At 36.9% G+C, this 26,651-nt stretch overlaps 1 protein-coding gene across 6 annotated transcripts in view; it reads right to left on the reverse strand.

Moving 5' to 3' along the window:
• Positions 1-753: 753 nt before the first annotated feature.
• Positions 754-26,651, reverse strand: part of HERC2 (E3 ubiquitin-protein ligase HERC2) — a 68,079-nt gene continuing 42,181 nt past the window's right edge. For 5 of the 6 annotated variants that reach the window (XR_015535890.1, XR_015535891.1, XR_015535892.1 and 2 more), the window contains exons 51-84: positions 26,083-26,307; positions 25,413-25,574; positions 24,035-24,265; positions 23,340-23,582; positions 22,465-22,620; positions 22,149-22,374; positions 20,850-21,080; positions 20,306-20,451; positions 19,782-19,928; positions 19,479-19,644; positions 18,782-18,958; positions 18,436-18,585; positions 16,875-17,123; positions 16,154-16,383; positions 14,822-14,977; positions 14,069-14,184; positions 13,535-13,746; positions 12,915-13,009; positions 12,340-12,446; positions 10,840-11,017; positions 10,197-10,346; positions 9,794-9,897; positions 8,948-9,054; positions 8,292-8,419; positions 7,306-7,587; positions 6,824-7,031; positions 6,506-6,700; positions 5,908-6,042; positions 5,106-5,274; positions 4,498-4,661; positions 3,446-3,600; positions 2,468-2,557; positions 1,833-2,081; positions 754-1,676 (exon numbers count right to left, since the gene is read on the reverse strand). Coding sequence is in view for 1 of the 6 variants with exons in the window: in XM_087351668.1 (XP_087207794.1) it covers positions 1,920-2,081; positions 2,468-2,557; positions 3,446-3,600; positions 4,498-4,661; positions 5,106-5,274; positions 5,908-6,042; positions 6,506-6,700; positions 6,824-7,031; positions 7,306-7,587; positions 8,292-8,419; positions 8,948-9,054; positions 9,794-9,897; positions 10,197-10,346; positions 10,840-11,017; positions 12,340-12,446; positions 12,915-13,009; positions 13,535-13,746; positions 14,069-14,184; positions 14,822-14,977; positions 16,154-16,383; positions 16,875-17,123; positions 18,436-18,585; positions 18,782-18,958; positions 19,479-19,644; positions 19,782-19,928; positions 20,306-20,451; positions 20,850-21,080; positions 22,149-22,374; positions 22,465-22,620; positions 23,340-23,582; positions 24,035-24,265; positions 25,413-25,574; positions 26,083-26,307 (5,652 nt within the window). In the remaining 5 variants the exon portion in view is untranslated. Of the gene's footprint in view, positions 2,082-2,467; positions 2,558-3,445; positions 3,601-4,497; positions 4,662-5,105; positions 5,275-5,907; positions 6,043-6,505; positions 6,701-6,823; positions 7,032-7,305; positions 7,588-8,291; positions 8,420-8,947; positions 9,055-9,793; positions 9,898-10,196; positions 10,347-10,839; positions 11,018-12,339; positions 12,447-12,914; positions 13,010-13,534; positions 13,747-14,068; positions 14,185-14,821; positions 14,978-16,153; positions 16,384-16,874; positions 17,124-18,435; positions 18,586-18,781; positions 18,959-19,478; positions 19,645-19,781; positions 19,929-20,305; positions 20,452-20,849; positions 21,081-22,148; positions 22,375-22,464; positions 22,621-23,339; positions 23,583-24,034; positions 24,266-25,412; positions 25,575-26,082; positions 26,308-26,651 lie in introns of all 6 variants that reach the window. The other variant, XM_087351668.1, reaches the window with a different exon arrangement.

The raw sequence follows: 26,651 nt of genomic DNA on the forward strand, positions 1-26,651 counted from the left end.
AGATATCAACATTTGAGAGAGATGTAGTCTACTTCAAGGTTGCTGCGAGGACCTCATGTCGTATTTACATAAGAGTATTTCAGTACAAATCTGTACTTATTTTAATAAAGTTCATTGCAGAAAATTTCTGCAATATCATGCATGATGACCGAAAAACTTCCTTTACAATGGAGTATAGTTGTATATATGCGTCTTTGATCTGCTAAATCCCAATATTTTTTATAATATATGATATTTAAAGGTAAAACTTTGTTCCACAGTTAAAGGTAAACAATAAAAGGCACGAAGTGAATTCCATTTGATTCATTTTCAAGATTTTGGTTATTTTCATCAGGACTTGAAGTTTGTTTAATTACCAGTTTATTTGATTGATCGTTATTATGTATGAATTTGAGATCGACAGCTCCAACTAAAATGAAGTGCCTATTTGCCACACTTTATTGCTCTTGGGAAACTAATCTAATTCTAAATTTTTATCAAAGTATAGCAGCTTTGGCCTTGAATAACATTTGTAGGCTATTTAGTTATATTGTTCCATCTGCAGAGGTTATATGGCATTGAATGAATTGGGAAAGTTATCATGGTGGTAGATAAGGATTAGGAAGTAAACACTGTGATCTGTTTCAAGGAATTATTCCTTTTGCCTGAAGACACCTAGGGAACTGGTGACAGCTGATAGGTGTGAAAATTGATATTTGATATTAGCAACTGCATCAATCTTTAACCATCTGTTGGAAGTAACTGGTACCAATGTTTGTCATTTGGGATTAGATTTAAAATCATATAATTACAAATGCTATGGTCTTCTTAGATTTTTAACAAATTTACGTTATAATTGGCATTTTAATTGATTATTGGTGAACCATGAACAATACTGTTCTTTGTAACAAACCTAAATTTCAGAAAGTTTTAATAACAAGATTAACTTGGATGGACATATGGGGGGACATTCAAATCTGACCTGAAAATTTCACTGTTTCTCATAGGCAATGATATGGGCTTGTATAATTTTTGCACAGTCTAAATATATAGTCTGTTGACTGTAGTCTATCATTGTGACTTTATACCTTGAGGACACTGAATTATGTGAAACATGTAAGATGATTTACTGACATGCTATGATCAAAATTCCAGGTCAAATCTGAATTACCCTTACATCTGTGTTGGTTTCTTGGACCACAACATGACAATATCTGCCTGTATACACCATCATTTAATGTTCATTTCCAAAAGTTTGGTTTGTCAGCCAATGCATATGTGTGGTTACAGATAAGAGTTTTGTGTGTGATATTACAAACAACATGGTTCAAGTTAATATTAATTTTTTTATATAACACTGAATTTCACTACAGAGGAGATGGTTTAAATAACAAAATTCTGACATTTGAATGTAGACTGTGAATGACTATCATTAATTCAGTAATAAGACTTGCCTATGTCTCATGAACTCCCGTCTGTGTTGAAATCTTATGGATGGAATATGATGGCATTTTAAAATAAAACTCTACCAGTATTTTTACTTTCTCTCATGGAAGCTCCGTTTTTGAGTATACAGAAATCTTGGACAGCCACACACATCACAACTTTAACTTGGCTGTTTGTTGACACACACTGTAGATGCTGCTTCCCTTCCCACATGCATTAGCTTCATGTTCATGAACTGCTAGAACCATTATCTGAAAATTTTTAAACTTCTATTTAGGATTCTGTTAGTTTATTAGACACCAATATTTATTATTCAAATAAAATCATATATACTGCAAGTACTTGAAAATTTATAACATATTCTCACAGCTATTTAGGGAATGTCTTTCCACTGAAGAATCAGATACCTGTTTTCTTGAGAATGCATCATTTTGTGCACACACAAGCACAGTACAAACATCAGTGGAATATCGTTGTACAGTGAAAGCCATCATTCATATTGATGCTGCATGATCACTAGCTATGCTCTCCAGTTCATCACTATCACAATTGCTGGAGGCTCCACCACTTCCTGGCATTGCAACTCTGGCATATTCATCTGTGTCAATTGATTTGCAGAAGTGAATAGCATATTTAAGTTTCTCTCTGAGAACAGCCTGAAAAATTAGAGAGATAAACACATGAGCTGATGCCAGAAACCAGCAGGTCCTACGATGACAGCCACTACCACTACTACTACAACACTGCCATCAGTCAGGAACACAACTAACTTAGACATCCTGTCTTCAATGACTGTATTAACCCCACTCTCCATTTAATATCATTTTCCCTGCCATTCTTGTCCTTCTCTGCCTTTTTTCTTTCATCACCACACCAACTTATGTCCTCAATTTTATCAAAATCTCTCACTTTCTCCATCTTCCTCTCCACTATTCTATTCTACCTCCCTCTTCTCGGTTCAACAGAACAAATAAAAGTTATATATAGGAGACTGAAATTTTCTCTCAACATGCAATATTATATACAGGATAATTATTCTTACCTTACATGAATATCGTGGCATCTTCAGCAAGAAGAAACAAGTATAACTCTCTGGCAGGAAATGGTCAGGAGGGTTGTACTTATCGAGGACCTAGAAGAAATTAATGGGCAAACTCTGGATCGTATGCATTCAGTGACCTAGACTAAGCAAGGATTCAGATTAATAGCAAGTGCTGTAGCATATGTTATAATCAGCACATACAAGTTACCCATCTGTATGTCTTAATACTGCATTATTAAGTTGATCTGAGATTTTAAAAATGCCTTATTAAATATTTACTGCATTTCCTGTTGTATAAGACAGTTATTTCCCTAAAAAGCATAGTGCATCTTGTACATTGGAAAGTGACCATATAAATGAGATAAACATTAAAACCACAGTTAATAAGCCATTTTTTCCTTAGAAGTGACTCCTAGATTACAGTTCATGTCCTTTCCTTTTTACATTGGCCTCAAAACTGCAGTTCACTTCATAATGCAGAATTTTTTTACTTTCATTAATTTCAACTGAGCAGTATGCTATCATCTGGATGTATAGCAGAAATGTAATTTATTGTATGCATTTACTGGTAACTTGTACTACCATTAAGAATATCATTCTACAATTTCAGTATAACTTGAGAACTGTTCACGACTGTAATCTTGAGACTTGCGGGGTGAGGAAATGGGGTGAAGGAGGAAAGATAGTGTCTGCCCTTAACACTTAGGACTTACTGCATTCCTTGCAAGTCTCAAGATTACAGTTGCAAACTATACTAGGTGGACACTTGTGTGGACCCTGACTGCCAGTTAATTGGAAAACCTAATGCACAGTTTTCCTAAATCTGTAAACAACCTTTATTTATTCTGCACTCACATTCAAGTTTATCACCAAAAATGGTGAAAAAACTGTCATTTTAAAATGGGGAAAAATATCCTTCAAGTCTTGAAAATAACTTGAACCTGAATAGTTATGACAATAATAAACAAACTTTCTTACCTGAAGTACAAAATCACGTCCTCTGAAGTCTGCAATGGTCTGTGGGAGACGAGTTCTTCCCCATACAAAACGCAAGAAGAGTGACCGTTCTTGGTTTGTGAATTCCTCCATAACATCCCAGAACCATTGAATAAGTGAAGCATTTACATCAACACCTGGAACGATGTAACTGATCAGTAACAGAAAGTATTCTATCAGGCAGACATAAGAGAAATGTCAACATTTTCAATATTTCTGACTGGGAACCACAATTTTTCTTCTCATGCTTGAACAGTTCTAAAAGACAAATGTAAATGGCTTGGTAAAAAGTTTGAGAAAGGAAAACTACATACAGTCAGTGTCTGTATATACAATAATGATATTATATAATTTATAAAACTAACATAATTATAACAGTGAGTTTTCAGCTGAGTCCTGATTAACTAATACTGTAGTTCAGTTGGCTCAAAGAAAATATTTTATTAATACTGTGATACACTGTATTTGTCAAATGATGTACAAAGGACATGTAGCTTGTATGGAGAGATGAGATATGTGTACAAAAGTTTTGACGGAGAAATTAAATGGAAGGGACCAATTGAGAGGCCCATGTGTAGAAAGGAAGACAATATTAAAGTTGATATTAACATAACAGGGTGCAAGGATGTGGACCAGATTCAGCTGGCTCAAAATTGTGCCCAGTTGTCAGCTGTCATGAATATGGTAGAGCCTTTGGGTTCCACAAAGGATGAAAAATTTCTTGACCACATAAACAATTGTCAGCTTCTTAAGTAGAACTGTGCTGCATAGTTAGGTGCACTTCTCAAAGATATATTTTGAGAGAATCCTCTTATCTTGGCCTACCTTCCTTCATGTTTTCCTCCACAAATTTTAATAAACATTTCTTGATTCCCACACATACAAAATAAACTTAAACAAAACAAAAAAAGGAAACCACTAATGGCTAGACCACAAAATCTGAGGGCTGTAAAATGGTCCACTGAAGATATTACTCATACAGAACAGGGAAAAATATTTCAGTGTGAATCTTACCAACATATAAAAACCCTTACCTTTGTAAGTGGCCACAGACTTGAGAAGGTTGAGTGGAATGTCAGGAGAACCACAAACCATTGTTTCAAGTTCATAACCGCTGAACAGAGACAGCAGTGGAACTGGAATAACTTTTGCCATTCCTTCCCGAACTGCAGACACTTGTTCATCAAACTCATGAAGCCTGCAATTGGTAAGATCAAGACAGGTATACAAAATACTGCACATTACCCATATGTTATATGTAAAATTTTCTGTTACAACTTGTGTGATGATTAATGACATCATCACCTGTAAAGCATATAATAACTCAAGTATGTCTGTATGGATTTTCATGAAATTCAGTATGGATGTTATGCCATAGTAGTACTCCAAACTCAGTGGTTTTTGATATCCTCTAGATGGTAATGCCAATGTGATGAATGCTCAAGCTGTGAGGTGGGAGGATGATTATCTGCCTCCGAGAAAATTATATTGCCCATGATGGCCCATTGTGTCAAGCTTCAAAGCAGACAACAAATCCCATAACAAAGTTGAACCACCACAAAAATTTACTCACTGTAGTGCTGAAATCTGTTCTTTCCTAGAGACACATCAGTGTCACTGTAATTGCATGCTTTAGACCTACCTATAATTGAGTGCAAGACGCACATATTCAAGCCTGTTGTCGGGCATGATGCGGTGGTATCGAGTGGAGAGAGGTACTTCATTCCCATATGCTGAGGGTGTGGAAAATGGCATTTCTAATGTCTGGAACACTTTTGTATCTGGTTCCATGTCCCGAATGCACAGAAGTCCTGCAAACAATGCACATTAAAAGCAACAATTAAGTCACTGCTCAACCTACAAAGCAGATATATTATATATGCTAGCCAACACATAATGAGTATGTCAAGAAATGTGTTGTTACGCCTTTGTAAGATACAGAAGCTATCACTTTTCTGATAATCGACCTTTCCTATTGATTTTTGGAAGAAATCAGAAACTACATGAGCTAAAGAGAAAATGTGAATTTAAAACATATCCATTAAGAGAAGGGCCATAATAGTCTGTCTTGTTAAAATTTACTGAATTTGACCCTCTGACTTGCTAAAACTCCAGACTAATTCTCAAATCTTTATACACATTGTAGGCCTTCTTGGACACAGGTCTGACTGGAGCTAAAGTAAGAACTCATAAAACAACTTTCCTATTGCAGACTTCTGGGCCTAGACATCTTGTGCTGTTAATGTTACATTTATGTAGCTTTATAATCTAACAATAAAATGCAAATCACTTCGTGGGTTTGTGTGCCGAGTCTGAATTTTCTATTATTTTTTGAGGTACTTCAATTACTCACTATCCATTTCAAGAAAAATCACAGTTCAAGTAAAAATGTATGTGGTTGGTAAGACTATACATGAACTGCTGGTAAGTATTGTATGGTGTACCTGGGACATAGTCCCGGTCCACCTCTGTGAGATCTGCAGGTGTAAGAGTCATTCCTGCCAATAGCTTCCATACAGGTTCAACAAGATTCAGGCTCAGTGGACTCCCTGTCCTTATGGCTATTCCCATCATAACACCTGCAACAAGCACTGTCAATGAAACACTTTCGTTCAACCAACTGACACGGTACGTATATTTAGTTTTTACTTTTACCCACTGTGCTATATTGGCATGAAACTGAGGAAAAGAAAACTGAGATTATCTGGAAACAAAGTTCTTCTCTTAATGGCAATGGCATTGTATTACTACTTTATTTCTTTTGTACTCATCCAATGTCAGTCATGTAAGCCTTAAAATGCATACATAGCTTTAGATATAAAAACAAAAGGTAAAAGACCAATTAGAAGGCCTAGGTATAGATAAGAAGATACTATTATACTTGGTATTAAAGGAACAGGGTGGAGAGCATGGACTGGATTCAACTGGCTCAAGAAAGTGTCTTACTTTACATGTCTGGCTACCAGTTCATTCATTGGTGATCATCATCAGACTAAAAAGTAAATACAGATGATGCATAAAATGGGCATGTTGTAGCCTTACCTAAAAATCTGAACATATTCATGTGTAATGGTGATTTGGCCATCGGACTGAGCAAGAAGCAGTCTCTGTTGGTTCCTGCATCATCTCTACCATTAGGTGTTGGTATCAGCAATGGAAGGGAGCCGTTCTGCAACTCGTCACACATCTCCGTGATGCTCTCACTGTAGCCACCTCCACAGTCGTCTACACTTTCGCCTACACAAAACAATAAATATATTTATTTAAATTCATACAAAGTTTTGTTTCACTACTGATGCTGTAATGTAAGTTACACTGTTTACTATACAGATATTACAATTTCTGTGACATTGTTCTTACCAACAAATTTTACTTTCCAAACACGATGAGGAAGGAACAAAGCCTCCTGGGCGAGAAGCGACATTTTAGTGACCATCTGACCAAACACTGATTTGATCCCATCTGGTCCTGCTAGGCCACCCTTGCTGCGAGACCGCTTTACTTGAATTCGATTCAGTTCAATAACTGGCCCATGCTGTCGGTCACGTACCATTGTAGCCTGTATGACCTATCAACCAAAAAAATATGTTTTAATCCAGATCTATAATAATACTTCCAGTGACCTACAGATAAGTATGCAAAATGGTAGGGTTGGAATATGGAAGTGCTGCAATAAAACTTCATGACAGAACTTGCAAATTTTTGAAATCACCTCAGTCTTTCCTAGAAACCTTATCTGCAATCAACAGTTTATCAGAGTTTGATGAAAAACAATATTAATAACACCAAGAACAACAAAAATGCCACTGTGCAATAATTCATTTGAAACATAACATACATACTTTTTTAAAAGCTGCTTCCTTTGTTGATGATACAAGTATTCCTCGGAGTTTATCTAAGCTACCCTCTCCATCTATGGGGAACATGGCAACACCAGGACAAAAGAGTTCAGAGAAGTGGTGCAGGAGAACAAGACGGTTGCGTAAAGTAGGCAGCGGGAAGTCCCGAACCAAATCATATTCCAAAGGTGTGCTAACTGGTAGGCGGCTGGCAGATACAGGTTTGTTTGTGCTCCATGCCAGTGTATGGGCTGAACCACATGCCACCTGTGTTATCTTCTTTGCCTTCAACATTCAGGAACAAACATTTTAATTTCAGCATAAAACAAACATGGCACCTGTCAGAAAACTGACTGGTACACAATGGATTTCATAAAATTAAATCTGATGCATTACATTCTCATCCAGTGTTCTGCAGGCAAATTTCTACCAGTCCAGAGCTTGTTTTATGACAGTCCACAAATTCCATTCACAGTTATTTTATATACATTCTATCACTGCTGAAACTATTTTACAACCAATGGCATTTTTTGTTTCCTTCTAGTGACTAACAGTTTGTTTTAAATATTACTAAATGTGTGTGCATTCTGACTAGGTAAGTCTATCATTATTTTTCTTTCTATTATATATTGACAAGAAACTTGAGACAAATTCAATTATTTATGTCCTCATCATATTTAATTGCACATGTTGAATGTAGATAATTAAGATGTCTGTAAAATTGTAACACCACATCAAGTTGTCAACATTTTATACTGTGAATAAACATATTTGACATGATTCAAAGCTGCTAGTAATAATTAGAGTTGCACACTTATTTATACTACACAGTGTGAGATAGGGAACCAGTTCTCAAAAAATTTGCTTTAATATGAAGAAGTATAAATGGCTAATGGATATGAGAAAGTTCTGGCCAGAAATTACTAAGAACTACCATAAAGGAACTAGAGTTGCAATATTGAATTGTAGCTGTTAGAAATGTCAGTTACCTGCAATGCAACCACAAGCCTTGGTCTCTGAATAGCATTGGTTGTTCCATCACCAAGTTGACCTTCATCGTTGTCACCCCAAGTGTACACTTCTCCCTGATCACTGCATGCAACACAGTGAAGTGACCCTATAAGAAGATATGATGCAAAGTTTGGTGGAGTTAACAGAACTTAAGAGCTGTGAGAGCCTTGATCTCTCACCTAGATTCTTGCTATAAATATTTCTTACTAAAATGTCTGTTTGAATTCTATATGCATAATAATCTCAACCTCTGATTTAATTAACCAAATAATAGTATGTAAACAATACAAATTAGGAAGTTAACTATTATGCAATTTTTTCTATTCAACAGCAAACTGATTTTAGTCAGGTCCAAATATTTTCATCAGCATTTTGTTCTCATGTTTTCATGGCAAGAGAGGTTACAAGACAGCATGTAAATGCATAGTTTTATGTGTTCTAAGTTTTAGATCAGAAGATAAAATATTCTAGTATGCATTTCTTCAGTTTAAAACTTTCTCAATCAAACTGGAAATATCATATCTATGTATGTGTAGATGATTCAGTACAGCAGACAAAGGACAACAAGATCTGAAAATGGAAAACAAGAACTACAGTGGGGATCTTAAATTTATCATATTATAATCCTATTTACCAGTAGCTATGCATATTATTTTCTTTCCTTGGAGAGCAGCTACTTTGCGTGGTCTTCTAACGTGATCATCTGTGCCATGACCTAACCGGTGATAATCACCCTTCCCCCTGCAAGTAAAAGTTCATCAAGCAAAAGTTAACAATACTTCTCCACATATACAAAATGGCTAATATATGACAATTAAAAGCTGTTGATCTTAGCTATAACGTGTATTTAATATGATAGCTCTGATATAACAACAGTGTTTGCCTAAAGTGTGTGTGTGTATATAACATATATTGATTAGAAACATTTATTATGAACAGCACAAATCTTCATGATACAATGAATGACATTACAATATGCTCCTGTCTGTAAGTCTGACATAACGAAGGAAAGAAACTTTTTACATAATCACCTCTTCCACTGTTATGGATGTAATAGCTCCACTTTGTAGAAACAGGTGGAATAATTAATGAAATACATAATACTGAAAAATTAATTTTTTACACGAAATTTCAGTGGGAAAAGAAAGCTGTATTATACAGAAATTAAGTATATCTGAAGTATATATGTACAGTATTGGAAAATAAGCCGGAATAGCTCAGTCAGTATAGTGACTGGCTATGGGCTGGATGACTGGGGTTTGATCCCTGACGGGGGCAGAGGATTTTTCCTCTAGCTTCTGCATCCAGACCAGCTTTGAGGCCCACCCAGCCTCTTATCCAATGGGTACCGGGGTCCTTTCTTGGGGGTAAAGTGCGGCCAGGGCGTGATGCTGACCACCCACCCTCATATAGTGCCAAGGATTTTGATGACAGAAACCAGACAAAACACACTCTTAGTAAGGACAAGCTAAACACTCACCATGTGTAGACACTGCCAGAGCGAGTAAGTGCCACAGAAAACTGCGATCCACACTCCACTTTTATCACCCCAAGACCAGCCAGTGACTCAATTTTCATAGGAATCTAAAAGGAAAATTGCAACTGTGTTAATGTATACCTCTTTAGTTTGTTATATATGTATATAAGCTACATGAGCACAGCCAATTTATGTAATGTTGAATCAAGCCAAATTCTGTATTTTGGTGTTAGATATGTAATTGTATAAAATTGTGCATAATAACCAATTAATTGTCTACAGGTAAGGTAGTTAGTTAACAGGTGACTAAGAATCGATTGATTTAAAAGACCAATTAAATATAACAGTCCTAGTTTTAAGCATTGTACCTCCTGACCTTTTTTCACTATATAAAATAAATATTAACCTTACAACCATCAGAGCCTCCACGTCCCAATTTACCATAATCACCATCTCCCCATGACCATACATTGTCATCATCAGTAATGCACAGAGTCTGAGCATCTCCACTGCCACATGCAATGTCCATCACTCGGTAACCAAGCAGTGCTTCAACCTGAACAAAGAAAACAAAGCATTACTTATACAATTCATACTAATCAGCAACATGTTAAATACAGACCAAGTTTAGCATTCTTTTTCTACCCTTACACCAAATATAACAGTATACAGATTCTGGTATTTTGCTTCTGATTAATTTTATACAAATTACACACAGACACACACAAAAGTAGCTGCAGTAACACTATGGTATAAGTCTGTGGGCCTCATATAGAAAAACTAAGACACAGTCACTAATAGCAGTCTTATGTGTCACGATATGAGTTAATTATTGCCCATACGCATTATGCAAAGTTAAAAACTTTTTAGGATTTGAGATTCTGAGTATGAAGATGGCTGTATTCAGGGTTGCAGTGCCATGTAGTCTGGTAGAAGTTTATTAGCATTTCAGAGATCCTTACTGCATTCATCATCAGGGCAATGGGTAAGCCACTTACACAACACTACAACCGAGAAGACAGCCATCTTCTAACATCATTTTTACCAACCACTTTTGGTTTGAGCTGGTCCTCACTGTCCCCATGCCCAAGTCTCCCATATCGACCCTTTCCCCAAGTATAGACCTCACGATTGCAGGTGATGGCTGCTGAGTGGGCTCCTCCACATGCAATGTCTATGATCTCCTTGCCTCGTAAAGCCTCGATCACCCGCGGGCGCTCACAGGAACTGGAATTAATTACATATCTTTTCTATACTATATAAAAGAGACTGAACAGAAATCATCAATTTTGAAGGGCTCAGAAATGAGAGACACCTATGGATGCTCTTATTAGTCTCGTGATAACATCTTACATGGAAAGTGGAAAATCTACATCTTGAATTCACATCAAGGGATGGAACTGTCTGATCCCTGAAGTCACAGACATGACGATGAACATGATAAATTCTTTTTATTTCGACCAAAAGAAAAACATTTTAATTGTACTCAGATGTGCAGAAGATGTGAAAAAGGAAAAATAATCAGCAGACTTTAATACCAAAAGTAGTGAGTGGGGCAATGGGTAAATTCCACAGTAACACAAATACAGTGAAACCTCGATGCATCGTTTTCGGCGGGGGTGGGAAATAAAAACGATGAATGCGGGAAAACGATAGATGCGGGAAAGCATTAAAAATTTAAAAAAAAACAATGTTTCTCTTTCAAAGTTACTTCTTTTTACCAAAAAAGTCTTTAATGGACAACTGGTTTGTCGAAACTTTACGTTTTAGACCAAACAGAGCACTTTCCACATTCAAAATGTTTTCCTCGTCACGTTCACTAATATTATGCGCATAAAAGAACGACTTCACTTTTGCCAATGCAGCGTGTGCTTCGGCAAAACTCTGCAAAGCTTCGGGCTCGCATTCATCGTCTTCCTCTTCCTCACCACTCCCACCCTCTTCGCAAACAATAACAGGAAGAATGGAAATACTATTACTGCCGAACTCAACGAAACGTAGCTGTAGAAGACACGAGATGAACCAGAAGAATGAAAAGTGCCGCCAGCCTTTCCTTTGTACTTATAATAAAAGCATTTGTGAAGAAATTCACACTGCACATGCCATCTGGCATCGCTGGAACAAAATATGAGTGCACCCTAATTAAAATCGTAAAATTTCTGACAATGAGCACCGCCATTCACTCCAACTATCACCCCTGCACCGCTGACCCTCATTCCAAAAGAATGTGCTGGGTGGGCGACATAACAGGTTATCGCTACTGTGTATTCCAAAAACATTATGCGTCTTTCGGTATTAATTTATCTCTAAACCCAGCATTTTAAATTCTCAGAAACGATCATTGCGGGAAAATTGTGGGCCAGGACTAAGATTTTTGAACGATCGATGCGATAAAACGATAGTTCGAGGAACGATAGAAGCGGGAAAATGTAACATTATTTTATATGGGATGTATTCGGGACCGAACAAAACGGACGATGCATCCGGGAAAACGATAGTTCCGGGAACGATGGATAGAGGTTTCACTGTATTTTTAAATTAAAATAAACCTTCTGTTGCCATGTCCCAGTTTCCCATCATCACCCTCTCCCCAAGAATACACTTCTCCTTCTGCTGACAAAGCCAAACAGTGCTTCCCTCCTGAATTAACAGCCACCTGCAAAGAGAAGTACAGATTAAAATTAGTTAATATGCTGAGGCAGGAAGAAGCATTTGTGAGACAGGATATGGTCACACAAAGTCTGACAATGAGATTTATTTAAGGCTTATTTAATGACAGTGCCAGGAGCTCAGACTATACAGTGTCAAATAATAGTATCAATAATAAATAACGAATTTGAAGGGATACAAAAGTGGTTGTGGCATAATTTAAGGTACTAACTGGCATTTTCCTGGAAGGAGGAAAACCAAAACAATCTCTGTCAGGATAGCCAGTTTCCAGGTCAAGAACTGAACCTGGTGCTGCCAAATATGAAGCAGAAGCACTAACCATTCAGTCACTACATTCAGTAACAATGAGATAATGGGAACTAGGGCCACCTAAACAATAACAAATACTAAATGAGTGAAATCATTTAACATTAAATGGGGTTTCACTGTATTATGGGTTTGCTGTAAAAATAACCTTTTTAATGAAGACATGTTGGATGGATTCCAATAGGGTAGGCACCATGACAGAGTCAGTCCCTCCAATACCAAGTCTTCCCCCAGCACCATAACCTAGAAATATATAATGTGCTATCAGATGGCTGATAAAAACAGTAATGAGGCTGTTCATAGAAGGCACTGTACAGCATTCATGACATAATATCTGTACACATAATAGATGTAGGAAAATCAGAATGTTAAGTTAAATGCACCTGTCCTGCATTGCACAACAGTACACTTAGTATGATTGCATCTTCTCATGATGGCGAGTACAAACATGGCTGTGTTCTGAGTTGTTGTGCCATGTAGTCTGGTACAAGTTTACTGATATTCCAGAGACAGCAATCACATCTAAAACATCAGTAAACTTCTATCAGACTACATGATGCAACAACCCAGAAGTCAGCCATATTCAACAGTATACTTCTCCCTTCTTGAAGTTACACTTCATACCCAAACAAAGTGGGTGGCAGCCAGACTTCTATTATGGGATTTAACAACTAAGCAGTTTGCTACTGAAATGCACAGCCAGGCATGGCCAACTGGACTGTACATAAGCAGTGACATATGTTCAATAAAGTTTAAGCAGACCTTTACCTGTAGCATATACTTTGCCATCAGCAGTGACTGCCATCAGTGTCTGCTCCCCTCCAAGCAGCTGCACAGGTCTCAGAGCTGACAGAGCTTCACAGGGAGTAGGGAGTTTCACTTTGGCCCCTTCAACACCTCCCAACTGTCCCCTGTGATTGTGTCCCCAACCATAGATGGTACCACTGCCACTCCAGGAGAGTGTCCAATCCTCCGGACGTCTGCAGTAATAATAAAGTGAACCACATGAATGTTATGAGACTTCAGATTCTCATGGAAGCAAGTGTGTAAATGACTGCCTTCTGGGGTGTTGTGCCATGCAATTTTGTAGAAACTGACAGATGTTTCAGAGACAGTAAGTAACATCCCAGACGACAGTTATAATAAAGGTTGAACTTGCAACAAGTAAAAATTCAACCACTGCACTTTATGTATCATCTGAATTAAAGAGAACACTACAAGATACTTCAATATATAAGGTGATGCTAGTTTACTGGGGTGAAATGTGTTACAAAACTAATGGGTCCAGAAATATATACTGACCTGTGTAACCAGAGCAGCAGCTGTTCATCATGTGCTTGTTTGAACATTTCATTGTTTTCATGGTCCCACACTGTGGTATCACACTCTGGAATCATCTCAGTTATTTTCTTCCGCACCTATAAATATATTTATTCACTTTTCATACACATAACAACACTCTCAGTTGTTCAGAATACAAAGTATCAACCAACAGGATGATTATCAAATAATTAAAAAGGATATGGAAGGAAGATGTCACAGCCTAATTTATGGCACTAAGCTGGAATTTCCCTAAAAGGAACTGAGCAAAGCTGTCTGAATAGACAGACATCTATGCCCAGAATAAGAACAGAAAGTTATGAAGATAAAATATTTGCATGTCTGTACTGTTCTGTATGTAATATATATGAATAATACACAACAGAAAACCTACCTTTCAGTATCAGCCAGACAGAGTCATGGCAGACTTGGCCGAATCTGTCTTAGCATCTTTGTAAGTTCAGTGCCAAATAAGATGATAGGTTCTTTGGGTGCTTTACAAGATTCAGCAACTAACATTCTATTGTAATTTTCATATAAGAATAAAGTATCTTAAACTTCGGACACTCAAAATTAATTTGGACCCACTCAGCTTAATACTTTTCATGACACATACAGTGTTTAAACCTTCTTTGTCCAAGCAGATGCCACATAATCTAACTGACAGGCCCATATTTATGTTTATTATCAATTCTAAAAAAAATCTTGATATCTGTACTTTTAACATTAACACACCTCTATGCAAAAACCATGGGGCAAAGCAGTGCGGTTGACAAGTGATGCTGCAACTCGAGCAGCCATACAGTAGCGTCTGAACCATGACCACTTGTGGTTCTCTGAACAGCAAGGCAGAGAGTCAAGACCCAAGTCACATGCCAAGGCAACAAGTACCTAGAAGACACCCACAACATCTGATGTTAAATATGACACAAATTTATGGTATCCATTATTTATTATGGTATTTATTTATTAAATGTAACAAAACACTGTCTCTCATTACATACATTATAGCTTAACTACAGAGGTTATGTAGCATTTCATATGTAAAAGTAAAGTAAAGTTTGTCCCACTATACGCCATGTAGGCATTTGGGGTGAGTGGAGGTATAGCTCCTCTCTTCCTTGACCTTGGCACTAGATGGGGGTGAGTGGTCAGCATCACGCCCCGGCCGGCTTTACCCCCGGGAAAGGACACCGGTACCCATTGTAGAGGAGGCTGGGTGGGCCCCAGAGCCGGTCTGGACGCAGAGGCTAGAGGAAAAATCCTCTGCCCCCGTCGGGGATCAAACCCCGGTCCTCCAGCCCGTAGCTAGTCACTATACTGACTGAGCTATCCCGGCTCATAGCATTTCATATGAGAATGAATAAAAGTGGTGAGTCAGGAATGAAGATGGGAGGAAAAGTTGTTAATCAATCCCAGATGAGGAATCCAAACTGTCAGGTTTGGAAGAGCTGGTTGACTGCTTACACATGATAATGTTGGAGTCAAAAGAGGTCCCTGGTCTGTTGTGATAAGTGATTAATTTCTTAACTATATGGCTTATTAAAACCTATCTGAGAATTGTTTTAAGCAAAGGAGTAGAGGCTGTTAAAAATACTCCACATGGGCATTGAGGCAGTCATTCCATTAAAACTCCAGCCAATAGATCCCTTCCACAAAGAAATCTCTTGGCAGCTGCTGGAACCATTACACCACCTCAACCTTGATGTCTTTATCCAACAAGAATCTGTAGTCCTTTAGTGCCTTCTTGAGTGGGATGAACATATGGAAATCACACAGTGACAGGTCTGGGCTGTATTGGAGATGATCCAAGGATAATGCAAGCAACATGGTGATGGGTCACACTGAGATACCCTTCATGAGTATACTGGCATGCCTTCTCTTTACATTGGTACAAAGATCTTAGAGGGTTCCATAATAATATTAGAAGACACCAAATCAGAAATTCAACTAGCAAATGGAAGCACAATGAACCTCTGGAATATCAGTTAATTCTCTGTTTCAACACAAGAGCTAATTTTCATAGCTGTTATTTTACACCATGATAATTATCAAAGTGATGCTTACCTTAAAGAATGAACTATGCATCAGGTGCTTGCCACTGCGAACAGCAGGATCCTCATACTCATACTGTCGTAACAATGCCTGAGGCAAGCCCTTCACTAAGGTTGGCAGAGCTGAATCAGTATTTAGACCTTGTTCCATTTTCAGCAAGGCTGGAATGTTTAGTAGTTTGCCGAGCCTGGACACCATCAACTTACGCAACTTCTGCAGAGCCCACATCCGCTGTGATGCCGCTAAAATTCAATGTTAAATGACTTAATTATGAAGAACAGCCTAAAGGCCTACATATTCATAACTGAGAGTCTGGCCAATCTTGCAACAGAATATATGCAATCAAATTATAACAGTTATAAAGGCCCACAATGAAAAGAAAAAGCTTCCATTTTGTCCCTTCCTATGTCTCAGATTTCTGCGATAATTTCAGACAGGCAGATGCACAGACACAGACAGCCTTTACAGAGTGTGACTGTTGTTTGAAAAGTAACAAGAAATAAAGTTAATTGAGCATGGAAAGACAGAAAAAAGGAAAGGAGAGATGCAAGGAAGGGAGAATCAAAAACAGAAGAAACAAAGATAAAATGTACACACAGCATAATGAGTCACGGAGTGGAACTGTGAATAAGCAAAATTTACAAATATGGAGGAATGACAGTATTTTAAGTGAACATTCAGTTAAATAAATAAATAAAAAACAAAAAACATGGAAATGTTCTTTCACACTCACCAAGAGAACTGAGTTGAGCACAAGAGGCCAATGCTGTTGCCAGGCGTGTTATGAGGTTTCTGTCTGAACTCAGCACCAATCGGGCATCAAGAAGACACATCACAAGTTCTACAGAAGGCTGTGAGAGAATGGCTCGATCTGACCCTAGTTCATGGGGCCCAGCATATGTCACAATGGGGTACACTGTAAACCTCCAGCCCCAACCATTTACAGAGCTGTCACTAGTAAACCTCCAGCGCAACTCATCACCTGGAAGTAAGAAAGTAATTGCGGATCAGTGGCTGAAACTGTTCACAAAAAGCAGGATAGGATAAAAGAACTGTGCAGGAGAATATCTGTGAACTGATACTTTATAATGTAATTTCATTATTACAAATATAATTTGTCAGTCCAAAAATGTTTGTTATATTGAGATTTCAGTGCTGCTTACTGAGTACTGCATTAATTTTCTCATCTATTTGATGCATGCTATATGCCCTGCCCATTTAATCTTCCTTAATTTGATCATCCTAACAATATTTAGTAAAGAGTATAAACTATGAAGCTCCTTACTGTGTAATTTTCTCCAGCCTGCTATCACTTCCTCCCTTTTGGACCCAATCATTCTCCTCGGCACCCTTAATTTACATTCTTCCCTTAATATGACAGACAGAGTTTTATACTGATAAAAAGTAAAAGTTAAATTATAGATTTGTACATTTTAATCTCTGAAGTTTTATATAGCAGACAGGAACACTAACAAATTCTTAACTGAATTGTAGTAATCATTCCCCAAATTTAATCTGCTTATAATTTCCTTGTGAATGTAATTTTGATCTTTTAGTGTCATTTCCAGTTGAACTTTGCCACATTTTCAAAGAATTTAACTATCTTTATATTACAATTTTGTCTTCCATTCTAGTTATGGGATATGAACATTTATGCACTTTTCTGTGATACTTCTAGGCTAACCTCCTTAGTAGCAATAATACAGCCTTGTGTTTTTCTGTATGGTATTTATATTCTTGCCCAATAAATTAACATCATCTGCATACACCACAAGCTGATGTGTCCCATTCAATTCCATTTCACAATGATTTTCTTTGGCCTTCTAAATGGCATATTATGAAGGAATGCTGAAAAACAATATTGATAAAGCATCTCCTTTTTTTCAGACCATTTTGAATAGAAAACACATGAGAGAAATAAAATAAAATCTTCTTGGGCGACAAGCCATGTCAAAATGGAATCATAGTCCAACGTTTCAGAGACATCTGTCTCCATCATCAAGTCTTACATGAGGGAAATGTTTACGTACACAAACCTTACTAGTTTCATTTAAAAAGATGCCATGAGTACACAGAATTCAATTAAGATACTGTATACTTCTCTCGTCTATAAAATGAACAGTATATGAAACTGAAATGGTAACAGTGACTTATATTTCTACCTTGTAGGCTTATAGCTGGTAATTTAAAGACCAGAATATCAACAATTCAGTTTTAAAATTTCATGTAAATTGGTTTAAGATTATTGATATTTTACCATTATTTGTGTACACTCCATACGTAAAGCATTTTACCTGTAATACGAATCTCTGTGGACCAATCACTCCATTCTCGACCTGATCGAATAGACACAGTTCGCCCAGTACCATCCATAATTGTTAGAGGGTCATGACGTCTTTCAGTTGAACACTGTCGATCAAATTCAACCCGCAGACCTTTTACGCCTAGTAAACAATAACACTACAAATTAACAAAAAGTCTGAATGTAACACAAATTTGACAATATGACAGACATTCATGCAAAATTACAGATTTAGGAAAATTTATCTTTAGATTTTTAGAAAAGAGACATAGAGATAAACTATTCTGAACTGAATTGTAATTAAAAAATCATGTGCTTAATTACATTCAGCCTCTCACCTGAGATCTTTACATGGCCAGACAGAGTTGCATCATCAGTGTAGGGGTGACTGCTCTCCTGTATTACGGGCTGAGGGGCCAAGTGTATTGAGTGTGTGTTCAGAGCTACATCTTCCAGTTCTGTCACACACAGTTCCAATAACATGTCCCGGATGTCAGTGCAAGAACTTCCCATTGCTAAAATGTAAAGTTGAATGGCAAGCTTGTTTCAGGAGAGACAATGTATGATTATGCAACAAAATATAATTTCAACTGAAATCCAATAAGGTACTGTTATTATAGCTAGAGAAGTGTGAAAGTAGACAGATCTTATATATTTATATATATTATTTACCCACATATAACGCATATTTTCCCTCCAGATACCTCCTGAAAGACTGAGTGCAGATGATACTTGTATATATTCAATTCTGTTAGGTATTTTACCAGACATGTTTCCTCAAACATACTGTTATTGAAATAAGTTAATTTTTTCCTACAACACACAAAATAATTAATATTTCTAAAACATTTTTTTCAAGTAAAGATAAATGTTCCTTCAACTCAACCTTTCAAAACTGAAGAGTGCATTATATTTAAAGGCACATTAATTTTGGATAATAATGTAGTGCCTTAGTTTAAGTTTTGAAAATTTACACAAAGTATAACAAAAGTGAGAGCATCATGAGCAATGGCATAATACATTATGTGCACTTACCAACTAAAACACTGACTATAGTTTCTTTAGCTGTATCTATAGCTCTGCCAGCCACAGCCAATTTAAGGAGGTCTACTAACATACGTGCATCATCTTGACCCAAAAGACTGGTGAAATCATCCAGATTTGGATGCAAGGGATCAGCCTCTTCGGTTTGACCAACAACCTGTGAAGAAAATAAAGACATGAAGCCACTAACAGTAACCTTGTTTCATGACACAAGCACATTAATAAATGACATGCATCCTGCACATAAATATAGGCACATCCATAAACTTCAGCATCAGAACCAAGTGTACTTACCTGAGCATTGGATGTCATGGTGGCAGCAATGACACTCATTGCACTGGCTGATAACTTTGAGGCTCTGGAGGAGAGACTGACAGAACTTGACATAGACGGGAATGCTGCCATTGGGCTCTGTTCACTTTCTGGTGTACTGTGGGAACTCTACATTAACAATGCAGATAAAAATTACTTTCCAAATAGATTAATATCATTGTATATACTTTTATATTTATTGAACATGCTCATATAATGTCCACCCATATTTAATATGCAAATAATAAAATAAAATTCTGTGTAATACCCCAACTCTCACTGGAAGTTTTTGCAAGAAGCTAAACAATTGCATATATATTTATTTATTCATTTTATTTCTGAACTTCAACTGTGGGAAAAAGATGGAAAATTACATCAGTAAATCCATTATTTATGAAGTATTTTAAATACCACGAAAATTTACAAACTGGTTGGTCCTGTGACTGTGCTACCTCAAATGTTAATGGGTGAACCCTGTGGATGCCACTGATTCAAGTTATACTCACTAGCCCCACGGCTTCTGCCACAGATGCTGGTGCCTCTCCTCCACCCTGAGCAATTTCCAAACCATCTTCATAAAGAGGGTTAGATGAACTGTGACTAGCCAGCCCTTCCGGTGGACTATCAGGAGTTCGAACCTTAACTGTAGGTCCTAACAGAAGAGTAACACAGAGTAAAGTTACTTGTCACAATAGTGAAGTGACTGAGAAGCAGCACAGGACAAAGACATTCACATTTGCAATTCCATTTTATCACCAGGAGGTGGGTATGGTGAACAGAATATGCTGATGTAATGTTTATGTTAATTCTACAAAGAGAAGTTATAACTTGCTAATAGATGTCACAAAATGTGAAAGACAGCAATTTTGGCCTAACAAAAGGAGTTATCTCATAGCAGAACTATGGAAAATCATAAAATACCTGTCAGGATAATTAGACACTGAGCCATGACATCAGCTGGGACCTCCTGAATATATAATAAGAGAGTCAACAACTGCAAAATTTGGTGAGTGTATTTCTAAATCCCTGGTCATAATACTGAAGACTTACCACCTGAAGTAAAACCTGCAATGTTGGAATGGCTAGAAAGTGCTGCTACAACTGCGTCTCTAGCATGTAAAACTTGAAGGGCATTCAACACATGTTGCAGTGCATGCTGCTTGGAAATGTTTGAATCCAACGACAAGATAATTTGAGACAGGGAGACATGAGGAGAGTTGTTGGCAGTGTTATTAGTCTGTTGAACTTGACTTTTATCTTCAGCTCCACTTTCAAAAATACCTGAAACCAATATAACGATTTAAGTTATAAATATAATAATGTAAATTTTAAATGGAATACCGAGGAATGCAACATGAAGTACATGTTCTGCTGATGAAACCTATGTGGCTTTGATGTTCTCAAAAAACATGTTGCACATATTTATAGCTTGTGAGATTTAAGATTTTGACAGTAATGAAAATGTTAATGATGTTAATACTGTGTCCATCACCAGGGCTGAAGATGGAGAAAGTATGTTTCTCCAAAACACTGGTATCTACCTACATGCCCACATGATGTTACAACCCAAAAGACCTACATTAACAAACTTTAGACATGATGCTGAGTAGGCCCCAGAGCCAGTTTGGACACAAAGGCCAGAAGAACTGTAAAATGCTTAAAAGCTTCTTTTCAGGTGCCGAGAATGTCTCAACCAGCTTGCTAACAAATCCTGACTGGTTGCAGCTGGTTAACTATGCATTTTATCTGATCAATTCTGCTGTGTTCCAGTGATGATCTATCCCTGGAAACATGCAAACAGTAACAGGATAAATTAAACCAGAAACTAAAAGATTACTCAAGTAATGGATATGTAAAATATCTGATGACTGATTTTGTTAAAGAAAATTAATGACTGTTTGTCATGATATTTCAGGAAGTGGGATTTGAGGTTTTCACAGCGGTGAGTCTGAAGATTGCTGTCTTCTGGGTTATTGCACTGTGTAGTCTGGTAGATTTCCATCAACGTTTCATAGGTCATACTGCCTCTATCATCAGGACCCTGATGACGGAGGCAGTATGACCTCTGAAACGTTGGTGAAATCTACCAGACTACATGGCGCAATAACCCAGAAGACAGCAATCTTCATGTTTCATTAAATTATGCTCATGTGGCCCACAAGTCGACAAATATATGTGTATCTGGTTTTAGGTCTGCAATAGTCTGAAAACCATTGGCATAGGTCTCCATTTAACCCCCCCAACATAAAAATGTGCAGTTACTTTAATATCTGAAAAGAACAGGTTGGAAAAAATGGTTTCTTCCAAACTGAAGTATGAATGTTCCAAAGAAGACATAAATGTTATTACCTAGTGTAGATGCTCCAAGCGGGTCATTTGAAGAAACAAAGAGTACTGGCTCATGCATGTTGGGTAGCTGCATGTTAAATGTAGTCCACGCAATGGAGTGAGAGGACCCACAAGCCACACGGTTTACATGCACATCTTCTAAACCATGCACAGGAGCTGGTTTACGATTCACAATGGTTGTACCATTGCCCTGCTGTCCATGGTCATTGTCACCCCATGCATACACCTATATCATGAGATAAGTAAAATGTTTATCATAAAGTGCTACATTCATTTACCCAGAATCATACACTATATGTATACTGATGGAACATACTTGGCCTGTGTCTGAGACAGCAAGGCAGTGGAGAGCACCTACTGCTACATGAACAATCTTCTTGCCTCTCAACCCTTCAACTAGCGTTGGTTTCCTTACATGCTGATCTGTGCCATGCCCCAAACGAAAATAGTCTCCTTTGCCCCAAGTCCAAACCTGTAACATTAATATTTTATTCAGTAAATATGTCATGTAGCTATTATGAAACAAAAATTACACTACAATAAAAACTCATTAAACATACTGTTCAAATCTTCAATATATATTAAACAGGAACCAGCAAAAAGTTCATAAATTAAACAAAAATTATGTTTCTTTCCACATAATTTCCAAAACAGATGGACAGACTGGTGAACATTAGTAAGAATTATGTGAACATACTGAAGAAATAAATTACAAGATATTTTAAAACTTTCAGACATATAGGATATGTAATTCCTAATCCATGCACAATACTCTTTTCACAGATGTCATTCCCTTTGAACTTATTTTTTTTAAAAAAAAACTATTTGCATGTCTCAGTTCTGCTCATTATTTCATCTACAAAAGCAAGTTCTGTCATGTCACTGACTTCCATAGCAGTTTTATCTAATTTGAAACAGAACTTGATAAACATCTGCTGTTCACTGTCACCTTGCAGCCAGAAATACATTATCTCACCTCATATCTTAACAAATATTTTCTATTACAAACACATAAAATGATTTATGATTAAAAGTAATATCAATCCAGAGTAAGAAAATACTTTATGAAATCTCTACTATATAAAAGTGAAATGATTCCAGTTAGTTGTTCATAACAATATATAAAATTGGTCTCAATATGGGAAAGGATTGGGATCTTTTTCCATCAAAACAATACACATATCTACTTACCTGGCCATATTTAGTAAGGGCAAGGGAAAATTGGGCTCCACACTCAATCTGACAAACTCCCATGCCATTGAGTCTCTCGATATTGTGTGGAGTATTGCATCCCTCACTGCCACCTCGGCCCAATTTCCCAAAGTCTCCGTCACCCCACGAAAATACCAGTCCCTCATCTGAGAGGGCAAGCGTCTGTGCATCCCGGCTCCCGCAAGCAACATGAACAATGCGGTGACCCAGCAAGGACTTCACCTGCAGAAAACAAAGACAAGACAACATAACAGTAGTTGTTTCACTCTAAGGATAGGAATGCATTGCCTGACACCCACAACAAGCATCATCTCAATTTTAAGTTTATTACAATATGTACTTTGGCATCAGTGATGTTTTTTAAAGTCTTCAACAATTTTCAGGCTACTGTATTCTTGAGTTTCTGGTTAACATTATGAACCACCATTAACCTTCAGTACTCAAGAGTTAATAATTAATCTAAGATACAGTCATTGCATATTGATATTTTACCAATTTCATTTAAGAAGAAATGAAATATGTTATTAATTTCATTTCAAGAGATGAGGATTCACTGATTTTGACATATTCTCATGCCTATATATGATGTTCTGCATCTTCTCACATTGTCTTACACAAATCAGAATATTAGTATGCTTTCTCTCTCATAGTTTCTTGGCTATTAAAGTACTCACCAGCTTTGGTTTTAGCTGTGTTACATTGTCTCCATGCCCCAGCCTCCCATACTCTCCAAGTCCCCAAGTATAAAGCTCCCCATTAGATGTGATGGCAGCACTGTGCGAACTTCCACAAGCAATGTCTCGGATACGTTTTGACTTTAAACTCTCAATCAAACGTGGCTTGTCAAGGCTCAGTCGATTGTTGTGTCCCAATTTACCATCCTCCCCTTCACCCCAAGAGAAAACCTGAAATAAGAAAGGAATATATTATTATATCAGTGCAGGAAGCCCACCAAAATTCAACAGTGATCATTTCTTTGATATCTTTATCATTCACAATTTTTATTTATTTTATCTTCTTCTCTCCTTTTGCTCTTATTTCTTTTTTATCTCTTACACATCGGAGCTGCATCAGCCCTTCTCACCATAGTAAGTGGTGAAATGTGCTCAGTTTTCACATAAATATTTAATGTCACTTTGTAAAGTTCACAGACAGTTCCCATTGACCACAGCTCCATCCACTTTAACACACACAATAAAAATCTTAACTAAACTTTCTAAATTACAAATGTAAATATTTACAGATATACAAACACACACACTTAAAAAACTAATATAGTATTGTAATTTTAACCTACAACAATTTAAAGATAAATAATATTGTTCACAACATGTCATTACAGTAGAACAAAAATATATATATCAGCCATGCTATGTATTATGTCACTTTAATATTTTCCATAATGTCTAAAACTATTTAACCATTAACATATGGGAAGACAAGATTTAAATCCCCGAACTATAAGACTGCTGGCCAGACTAAGGTAACAGTTCAGCTGTTTGCTAGTGTGAAGCATGGCCAGCTGAATCATCCATAAAACATGACATACGGATAATAAAGGTGAAATACCTACTAAGTGAGCACAAGTAAATACCAAATTGGAATCCATAAAACAGATTAACAGTATCACATTTAAAACTTCCAATGCTAGGTGTATGCATTTTTCCATCAGGTTTCTCAAATTATACAAAAAGTTACTCTTTGTGCCAACTAATGAGGTTATATAGTATCAAATGATATTAAAAGATAAATTTGGAAGAAAGTGATCTATTTCAGGCACTGACATTTGTTTGGAGACACAAATACAACCATAAAAATATCAGTATAGCTGGTTCCCATTCATAATTCAAACCAGATATTCTCTAAATTGATTCAATTTTGAGTTCAAAGGATGTGAAAAGAACTGACTATGGCCTATTTTAAAGTATTATATCAGTTAAAATAATTTTCCCAATACATTTCCCACTATGGTTTTTAATTTATACATTACATTAATAAGAAATACACAAATAAATTTTAGGCTTCACATGTGACAAAATAAACATTACCTACCTTGCCATCCAAGGTGAGAGCCATTGCATGTTTACCTCCTGAGTGAACTGCCACCTTCTTGACCACATATTGACTTAATGCTGTGAGCTGACGTGGCACTGAGACATTATTACAATGTCCGAGACCCAAACGACCATTGGTACCCTCTCCACATGCAAACAGCTAAAGAGAGGAAGGAATTATCTTGATACAAACTACAAACTTCTCCTTCATTTAATGTCTAAGCTTTGGGCTGGACAACTGGGTTCAATTCCCAGTACAGGTTAGAGACTTCTCTTTTAGATACCACACCCAGACCGGCTCTAGGGCCCAATCAAATTCCTATCCAGTGGGTACCAAGTATTCTTTCCCTGGGTATAAAGCAGACAGAGTGTGAAGCTGTTTTCTCACCTCCATCTAGTGTCAAGGTCATGAAAGAGTGGAGCTATACCTCCACTTCCTAATGTGTCTTTATGGTGTGGTGCAATTTTCACTTCAATATATGCTGTCTGCTCACAAAAATTAGCAATGGTATAATGTAGCTATATAAAAAAGACAAGACAGACATACACATACAATCAATCAATCAATCAATTGGTTCCTGTAACTCCTAAATAGAGCATAGGGCATCGACAAACTTCCGCCACCGGACTCTGTTACACAAAAACACAGATTTTTAATCAATACTTACTTTTCCTTCAAGAGAAACAACAAAAAGGGATTTGGATCCTCCTGCGATATGAATGGGTTTGAGAGCAGATAAGGCTTCAGAAGATACAGGCAGCTTCACCTTGGAACCTTTCAATCCTCCCAGCTGGTCCTTATCATTAAGTCCCCACACTAATACTTTAGTGTGCAACTCTGGTCTAGAATCCATTACATGTCCTTTCTGCTGAGTTGCAAATATACTTGTGTCCTACAAAAAATTACAGTTCTCAACAAAAACCAATACTGAAATTTTCATTGCGAGTCTAGCATTTTCTGAACATAATCACATAGCTCTGAAGATTAATTCCTGTTAACTGTTTAATATACTTTTGAGTTACTCCAAGAACAGAAAGTACTGTAGGTACGTGAAACTTCACTATACATCAACAAGCACAAAGTTATATATTTACATCAATGATGATGATCTTTAATTTTCAATTTAATTATTTTATCCTTTTTCCTTCATGGAACAAAATTGCTGAACAGGTAATTACAGTAAGTTAATTGTAAAAATTACAAAAATATCTCAAGTAAGTGGCAAATTCCCACAAA

Source organism: Zootermopsis nevadensis, unplaced genomic scaffold (assembly GCF_977971745.1).
Source record: "Zootermopsis nevadensis isolate Lab colony 2312 unplaced genomic scaffold, Znev_1.0 Znev_ptg000002l, whole genome shotgun sequence".
Classification (NCBI taxonomy): domain Eukaryota; kingdom Metazoa; phylum Arthropoda; class Insecta; order Blattodea; family Termopsidae; genus Zootermopsis; species Zootermopsis nevadensis.